This window comes from Parasteatoda tepidariorum, chromosome 11 (genome assembly GCF_982258835.1).
Source record: "Parasteatoda tepidariorum strain Cologne lab strain chromosome 11, Ptep-v5.0, whole genome shotgun sequence".
In the NCBI taxonomy this organism is placed as follows: Eukaryota; Metazoa; Arthropoda; class Arachnida; order Araneae; family Theridiidae; genus Parasteatoda; species Parasteatoda tepidariorum.
The window spans coordinates 99,137,333-99,147,233 of record NC_141765.1 but is presented as its reverse complement, the minus strand read 5'-3'; the positions used below and the strand labels follow the sequence as shown (position 1 = coordinate 99,147,233).

General features: G+C 35.8%; 1 protein-coding gene across 1 annotated transcript; it reads right to left on the bottom strand.

The window, feature by feature from the left end:
- Nucleotides 1-786: 786 nt before the first annotated feature.
- LOC147801998 (uncharacterized) lies at nt 787-5,934 on the bottom strand. Its single transcript, XM_087154547.1, has 2 exons — nt 5,088-5,934; nt 787-4,169 (listed from the first exon to the last, which is right to left on the bottom strand). Exons 1-2 carry the CDS (start codon nt 5,932-5,934, stop codon nt 787-789), a joined length of 4,230 nt encoding a protein of 1,409 aa, XP_087010673.1.
- Between the last annotated feature and the right edge of the window lie 3,967 nt (nt 5,935-9,901).

Genomic DNA, 9,901 nt, shown 5'->3' with positions numbered 1-9,901 from the left:
TAATGAATAGAAAGCAATGGAGGGGATTAACTACAAAAGTAGAGAATAGTATACATTAAATGTAGGCTATGCATAATTTTTTAAATCGCCTGATATCGTTTTTTACAACATCAGCGATTTTAGCGACACTTGTGGTAGCTATTATATATAGAGCGACAAGGACCAAATAAAATATTTTTTTAAAATGATTTATACATATTTCTCAACATATGTATATGTTTTTTGAAATTTCGACACCTGACCTTCTATTTGATACTAGCATGAAAATTGTCATTTGAACCCAAAAATTGTAAAAAATTATTAAAGTGTCCACCAAATTATCCCCTTAAAATCAGCTATTAATAATGAATAGAAAGCAGTGGAGGGGATTAACTACTGTTGATTAACTTACTTATTATTGTCTAAAGGATTTCCATCGAGGTTCTTAATTAATTAGGCAGATCGTAATTAACAATATTTTATTAACATAAACAACAACAATAGTAAAAGACAGAGCGCCGCATTAAAGCGACCGTATGAATTAGGTCGTACATATCATCTGAAGACGTGGGTGGAAGCATTACGTAATTCTTTGCGCATGCGCGCGTCTTATATATTCTTTAATTTCTTTTAATTCTCCACATACACTCCCACCTTTTGAGTTTAATTAACCTTAATCACACTCAAAAATTAAATCTTACTAAACACTTATAAATGAAAGGTACTTAAACTTATAAAATGACACACAAATATGACATACATGTAACTTTAACAGAAAACATATACATATAAAAATTCACAAAACATTTAACTTTTGACTTCTAATCTATAAAGTCTCTGGACAGGTCTCATAGACTCAGAATTCTCTGTCTTTACGAGAGCAAGCCTTGTTTTGCCATCACGACCTGGAATTAATTTCAATACTCTAGCTAAATTCCAAAAAGCGCGTTTTTTATTAGCATCTTCAACTAAAACAATTTCACCGACCACTAAAGGATTATCCTTGAAATCTCTTATAGTTTGTTGACGTAACTGACCTAAATATTCAGTCCTAAAACTATTTCTTAAAGACTCTCTTACTCTTTGGAGATGTTTAGCTCTCTTACTTAAACCTTCCTTATCTGCCTTATCGATGTCTGTAACACCTGAAGAAGGTATTTCGTGCAGAAACATTCCTGGAGTCAAAGGGGAAACGGTGTCCACGTCTTCCGATACGTAGGTGAGGGGTCTCGTATTAATTATTCTTTCACAATCACACAAAATTGTGACCAATTCCTCATAATTTAAGGAAGAGCGTCCTAATATCTTACGTAAAATTCGTTTCACCATTTGTATTAACCGCTCCCACCAACCACCCCACCAGGCGGCGGAAGGAGGGTTAAACCTCCACCGTATCTCATGCTCTGCAGCTTTTGAAGCTAACTTGTCCCATTCTATCGAATGAAGAATCTTTTGCGGACCAACAAAATTTGTTCCGTTATCGGAATATATTACCGACGGTCTTCCTCTGCGCGCAATAAAACGTCTTAAGGACTGAAAAAAGGCTTCCGTAGTTAATAGAGTTACTAACTCTAAATGTATAGCCCGGTACACAGCGCAAGTGTAAAGTACTATATAAGACTTTTTCCCATCCTTAAGATATAGTGGTCCGGCTAAATCGACACCTACAATTTCGAAAACAGATGCATCATTAACTTTAACTTTAGGCAAAATTCCAGGCGTGACATTACACTTTGTAGCATTAAATCTTAAACATTTTACACACTGTCTTATACAATTTCGTATAGTTTTACGACTTTTCAAAATCCAAAACTTTTCTCTTAAATGAGACATTATCATAGTAGTACCAGCATGTAAAAGTTCAATATGACAATTAATAATTAACAATTTGACAACTGGGTGATCACTAGGTAATATAACTGGATAAATGAAATTAGATTTATCTTCACGAAAAACTAAATTAGTTTTAGCTCTAATAATACCATCACTATCAAAAAATGGCCTTAATTGTCTCAACTTATTATCATTGATACCTGTAAAACTGTCCTTTTGTATCAAACGAATGAGACTTTTCTCTGCTCTATCCAATTCATTTACACTCAAAAACTTAGAACAGTTCTTACCTAAATTTCTACAATTATTATAAAATCTAAAAATCCAAGCTATCATATTTACAATTTTCTTATATGAAGAAAAATATTTATAATACCAATTATCATAAACATTATCATTTTTACTTAAATTTACAATGACAGATTTACGCAGTTCAGAGTTGACTAAATTCTCATCTGGGGCTTCAAAGGATTTTGGCCAATTTTGTTCGTTTTCATACAACCAGTTAGGCCCCTCCCACCAACGACGTTCAATAAGCTGCTCAGCTGAACAACCTCGCGAAGCAAGATCAGCAGGATTAAAAGATCCGGGAATGTGGCGCCACATGGTGTGAGAAGTCAAAGAACGAATTTCTTTTACACGATTTTGAACAAAAATACCCCAGTTGAGTTCCCGTTTTATCCAACTCAAAACTGTCGTTGAATCTGTCCAACAATAGATATCAATATTGTTAAGATTCAAATCTTTAATTATATTTGCTAACAATCTAGATCCAATACAACATGCAAGAAGCTCCAGCCTTGGTATTGTCAATGGTTTTAGAGGTGCAACTCTACTCTTAGCTTGCACTAAATTAACTTTAACAAAAGGTTCATTGGTACTTTCAACTCTTACAAACACACAAGTTCCATAGGCTAGCTTACTTGCGTCACAAAACACATGTAGACTCATCAAGGTATTTGACGAATCGAGACAAATCCATCTTGGAATCTTAATGTTCTGTAGCAAAGGTAATTGGATAAACCAAGATTGAAATTTCTTAATCAAATTATCAGGTAGTTTGTCATCCCATTTGATTTTTGAACTCCAAGTTTCTTGTAAAATTAACTTGGGTAATAACATCACCGGTGCCGTAAAACCGATTGTATCAAATACCTGATGAGCCACAGCTAACACTTTTCTTTTCGTAATTAATTCGTCAGAATTATCTGCTCGTTCAATCTTACATGACAAAGTGTCTTTCTCCGTGTCCCAAATAAGTCCCAAAATTGGTACATTTTTTGTAATAGATGAATCCTTAACACATAAATCAGGTAAATTTGTCTGCCAATCTCTTAAATTAAAATGACCCTGAGACATTATACATTGTGATTCTAAAATAAAATTTTGAGCTTCAGTTTCTGTACTTAGACTAGTTACACAATTATCTACATAAAATGATTGTTTAAGAATATCTGCAGTACTATTTAAATTTTCAGAAACTCGATTTAAATGGTAACGCAATGTAGCGGCAAGTAAAAAAGGACTTGAGGTAATTCCGAAGACTACCCTTCTGTGCCGATACATTTTAAGTTCGTTCGAATTGTCTTCACTGTACCACAAAAATCGCAAAAAATCTCTTTCTTTTTCCCGTATTGATATCTGTAAAAATGCTTTCTCAATGTCCGCAGATATACCCACAAAATTCTTACGAAATCGAATAAGAATAGACGGGATCATTTCGATTAAGTTTGGTCCAGTAGCCAAACATTCATTTAAAGATGGTTTTCCGGCCGACTTGGCTGATGCATTAAAAACCGGCCTTATTTTCGTACTAGAATTTTCCTTAACCACTGCTCTATGAGGCAAATAATGAACATTATCTACCTTTACATCGTTGGCCACTTCAATAATCCCTAAAGATGACCAATCCTTAAATACGTTAGAATAAGCTTCAAAATTACCCGAATTAATTAATCTCTTTTTCGTATTCAAAATCGACTTAAGTGCAATATTTTTATTATCAGGCAAAAGCGAGCTGTCTAAAACCCATGGTAAAGATATTTCATACCTCCCCTCCAAATTGACTTGAATGGTATTCTCGAAATGATTTAATGTTTCTTCCTCCAACTGAGTTTTTGTTTTGTCTATCTCTGGATCCGTAATTCCCAATGCGTCTAATTTCCATAAATCAGAAATGTTTCTATCCTTCACGAGAAGTGAAGAAATGTAACAAGAAGCCTCGCTCTCCCCCTTTGGCATATTGCCAACATTTAACTTCCCAATTAAAGTATACCCTAGCCTAGTATGAATCGCACAGGGTCCTGCACTCAAGTTTTTAATTCTACCCGTAAATAATTTTCCGGCAATATCTGCCCCTATCAACAACTTAATTCCTTTATCAAAATTACAAAATTCTTTGTCCAAATCACTTATTTTAATATTTAGTTTTCGTAACTCTTTAACCCAGGGGCCATATGGGATCTGTTTAATATCAGAACAGATTTGTTTTTGACTTAAAGCTTCAAATCTGCATCTATAACTCCTATCAATGCTACTTAATTCTACATTATATACATTGTGCATACTTTCTTCAGTTTCGACCCCACCAAAAAGTAATTGCTTAATTTCTACTTGTTTTATAGGCATATAACTCATACATTGTGCAACATCTTCAGAAATATAACTTCTCATACTACCAGTATCTATAATTCCACGAATTAACATTTCCTTTTTACCATTATGCACTCTTACAATTAAAGTTTGAAGCAATACGTCTGAGAGTTGAATTAGATTATTTAACGTACTTACGTTGGTTTCATGGTTTTCTTCATTCGAAACATTATCGATCTTATTTTTCGGATTATCAGGACAAAAAATAGAAAAATGTCTATTATTACAAATTAAACATCTAACATACTTTGCTTTGCAAGTATTAGCTCTATGACCCTTTTTTAAACAGACGAAACAAACGTTCTTTTTCTTAATTATTTCTTTTTTGGTTTCCAAGGTCATAGATGCTAATTCTCTGCAACTCTCAGATGTATGTGCTTTATCACAAAATATACAAATATTCGTATCAAATTTCTTAAACTTATTTATACATTCATTTTCATTTTTATTAGAGTTAAACAATTCACATGAAGAAGCAATATGTTTTGTTTCATACTTATTAACATACCTTTTACTATTAACATTTTTATCTGAAGAAAATGATTCCTTACTTAATTTTAATCTATATTCAGATTCAACTTCATTTCGTAAAAATTCCATTAACAAATCTAAATCAGACTTACCTGACGTATCGGTCGCACAATTTTTTTGCCTTTCAAATACCTGTAATAAATCCGTGGGAATAACTGATTCTACCAAAGGAAATAAGAAATCTGCATATTTATCTTTCGTTAATCCCAGTGATTCAAGAGCTCTTAGTTGTGTTTGTAGTTTATCATATAATGTAGCTAAATCAACTTTAGATTTATCACTTAACACAAGTTTTAATAAGTCCCGTATATAGACTTGCGTGAGAACACTTTCATTTCCAAATCGTGTTTTTAAGTGTTCAACAGCTTTCGTATAATTTTCTTTTGTTGCTGGAAAACTCTCGATGATTAATCTTGCTTTGGATCCCGCAACAGTGCTTTGTATTAAATACTGGAACTTTTCCCGCTCCAGAATTCTTTCATCATCGTGTATTTTGCTGAATAAAGTCCAGAAATTAAGCCACTGCCTTGGATCACCCGTAAATTTCGGTAGTTCGATGTCAGGTAACTTATACGCCGTAGATGGAGACTTATTTGGTGTAGACGTATCATCACGAATCGGCGTCGTAGTTTCGGTTTTGGTAGTCGCCGATATTAGCTTTCCGGCTTTCACTTTTGTGGCAGAAAATTTGTCGTAGTATTCCTCGGAAGCTTCATATTCATTGTTGTACTCCTGCTCCGTGCATTTTGCGGCTTGCATATTTCGTAGGTGTAAGTTTTGAGTATCTCGTAGCTGCTTACATTTTTCCATTAAAGTATCCAAACTTATTTCTATTTCGATGATATCCGGTGTCTCAGTTCGTATTAATCCATCTAACTTATTTAAGGCTTTCGTAAAACTTGTCCGTGAAGCCGCTCGTAATTGTTTTGAAGCATCCATGCTTACGTAATTATAGTTTCTTTACTGCGTAGTTGATGTTTTCTTTTTACGATCCGCTTTGCATCAATTCGATGCACGTCCAGGCAGGGATGCCACTATATTGATTAACTTACTTATTATTGTCTAAAGGATGTCCATCGAGGTTCTTAATTAATTAGGCAGATCGTAATTAACAATATTTTATTAACATAAACAACAACAATAGTAAAAGACAGAGCGCCGCATTAAAGCGACCGTATGAATTAGGTCGTACATATCATCTGAAGACGTGGGTGGAAGCATTACGTAATTCTTTGCGCATGCGCGCGTCTTATATATTCTTTAATTTCTTTTAATTCTCCACAACTACAGAAGTAGAGAATAGTATACATTAAATGTAGGCTATGCATAATTTTTTAAATCGCCTGATATCGTTTTTTTCAACATCAGCGATTTAAGCGACACCTGTGGTAGCTATTATATATAGAGCGACAGGGGCCAAATAAAAGATCTTTAGAAAAATGATTTATTCATAATTCTCAGCATATGTATATGTTTTTTGAAATTTTGACACCTATTCTTTGATGTGCTATTAGTATGAAAATTGTCATTTGAACCCAAAAATTATAAAAAATTATTAAAGTGTCCACCAAATTATCTCCTTAAAATCAGCTATTAATAATAAATAGATAGCAATGGAGAGGAATGTTAATAATCGAGCTATACGGAATTTTTTTACCACTTCTTATCGTATTTTACACCGTCATTGATTTTAGCGACACTTGCGCTAATTATTATATACAGAGAGAAAAGGAGAAAATAAAATATTTTTTTAAGAAATGCTTTATAGATATATCTCAGCATATGCATGTTGTTTGAAATTTTGACACCTATTCTTTGATGTGCTATTAGTATGAAAGTTGTCATTTGAACCCAAAAATTATAAAAAAATTATTTCTTAGCATATGTATATGTTTTTCGTATATGTGTTTCGAAAGGGGCTACAATTCTGTTACCGGTGCTTTTGATCCAGTTTAACAGATTTTTCCGAAACACATTGTTAGAATTATTATTTATAAAGGTTCGTTTTTCGCGAGGATGATGTTTGCTGAGAGTGACAATATTTTAGAAAAATTGCCTGCCTGAAAAGGTGTCCCACCTTTTTTAGGGGGGGGGGACTTTTTTAGTGGCAGAAAATTTAGAATAAAAATTTTTGTGATTGTCACCTCTAAATTTTGAAGAGAGGAAGTGAGAACATCTTGGTGTATAACGCTGTTTTTACTTAAATACACGTACCACTTGAAGCGGTAGTAACATTGTTCCTGTTATTAAAATAAATAACATAATTGGGGGCTGCTCCCCTTATTAGAGAAAAGAATTTCCTGGATAAGAGTTAAATCAAAAATTGGAAATGCGATTTGGAGGTAAAAGAGGGGTATGGGAATTTTCTTAGCTCCCTGTCTGGTTAATTGAGTGAGGCTATGCACCTCAAAGCCCTGTACCTCTACCTGGGCTTTGATATATTCGACGAGAGTGAGAGAGGGGAGTCCCCTTATGTCGATTTTAAGTAATCGCTCCTCCTGTAAGGCGAAACCCTTAAACTCTACTCTCTGGTGAGCAAAAAATCGATGACATTCCGATACTTATCAGGAGTCGATACGCTTAATTTAATAAATTGTCTGGCTAGGGGCCGGGGTAGTCTGGTTGGTAGGGCAATAGGCACATGTCCAAGAGTTCGTGGGTTTGACCCTCACCGGCCGAAGACTCCCTGTGTTGTAAGTGGTGACTGATGCACGTTAAATCTGTCGATTTACAAAGTCTATGGTCCCCTAACAAATCATACCTCAGGGGGTACTGATTCAGGAGTTTTCTTGTCTTCCGGATTGGTTACAAATTACAAGGCTACGGGATTGAATATTTAGTAGTCGAAAACCCAAACAATTTTGTCGGATGTTCAACGACGGTTATAAAATATAAAATAAAATTGTCCGGCGAGTTTTGCTCGCACGGACGATGCTTCTCTCTATTAGAGAGAGAGAAGTAAACGCCAATCTTGCCCCGGTTTGATCAAAAAAGGGTCCTCAAGGAATAAGTCGAGGGACGCCTTATACCTTTGCGTTTCTAGATGGGAGTACTCTTTTTTTCAAGGGTGTATATAATTATATCAACATCCCTTTGGTTATTAATTTCTTTTAATTCGAGGTCGAATGGGTCTACAATGGAATTAAAATTAATGGAGTACGCATCCATATAGACACCCCTTGCATGCCTGCCAAGTCTCCTGTTTTTTAACGAAGACTCCTGCATTTTACGACTATCTCCTATTTACGTATATTTTCTCAGATTTCTCTGTATTTGTTGTAGTATTTTTTTTTAGAAAATTGGTAATAAAATAGCCACTGATGGCAAAAATATTTCTCTCATTCCTGAACTGATGGTGCTGTTTGCCAGAACTATAGTATGTTGGGAGTTAATTGTATAAGTGGCTCAGGGTGTTCGCCTTCGAATAAGTTTCGGGTTTGAATCCCAGCGATGACTGGTCGATATGAATTCCGCATCCGTGTTGCACAGACCACAGTGCTGACGTGAAATATCATTAATGGTAGACGGGTCAAAGTCCCCTTATCGTCAGACTAACCGCGAGAGGTTTTCCTCTACATGTAACTCAAATGTATCGTTTAGTAAAATCTCCGTTATTTTGTTTCTTCAATGTTGGCAGGTACGCATACCTGTTCATGCTGTGAGTACAAGAGGGGCTTAAGGCCCCCGCTGCCTACGCCTGATCTGCCCAGCACCCCTGTTGATACGTCACACCCTTAAGGGAAGCACGGACGTTCTTAAAAGGACTCCCCAGGTATTGGCTAGAGAAAAAAAAACAGTTCATCTTAATATTTTACTTTAATTAAACTCTGCCACATTAGATATGAAATCACTCGAAAACTTATTTTCTCTAGACTTCCAATTTGTTCTCCTGTGATTTCCTCCTTTCTTCAAAGGAACTCCTGGATCAAGTATTGGGAGAAATTTTTCCTTCGTGGAGGACTTTTTGATGGTACTAACCCACATTTGCGTTTCATGGAGAGAGAAACCTCCCCCTGTGAGGGGACTCTAACTTGTAATACGTCTACCACTGAGGATATATTTCGTCAGCACTGTGGTCGGTGCAAGCGGAATTCGTACCAACCAGCCATCGCTGGGATTCGAACCTGGTTCACCTCATACAAAGGTGAACGCTCTATTTCCTCTCACACATACATTTTATTTTATTTTATATCCGTCGTTGAACAGCTACCCAATTTTTAGGTTTACGACTACTAATGTTCATCTCCGTAGCCTTATAATTTTGAACCAATCCAGAAGACAAGGGAACTCCTGGATCAGGTATTGGGAGAAATTTTCCTTCGTGGAGGACTTTTTGATGGAACTAACCTCATTTGCATTACATGGAGTGGAAGACCACGAGAATCTCAGTCACGAGATCAGTACCCCCAGAGTTATGATTTGATATGGGAACATGTAGGACTTTGTGACTCAACAGATTTGCCGTGCATCAGTCACCATTTACTACACGGGAATATCTTCGGTAGGCCAGGATCGAACCCACTATCTTTTGAACATGGGCCCAGTGCCCTACCAACCAGGCTATCGCGGCCCTCACACATACATTTTATTTTATTTTATAACCGTCGTTGAACTGCCGACCCAATTTTTAGGTTTGCGACTACTAATGCTCAATTCCGTAGCCTTGTAATTTTGAACCCGATTCAGAAGACAAGGAAACTCCTGGATCAAGTATTGGGAGAAATGTTGCCTCCGCGGAGAACTTTTTGATGGAACTAACCCGTATTTGCTTCAAATGGTGAGGAAAACCACAAAAAACTCTCAAGATCTCATGGCAAGAGGATTCTAACCCATATCCCGTCTACCACTGAGGATATTTTACGTCAGCACTGTAGGTGGTGTGAGCAGGGAGCATAATTCGCGCAAA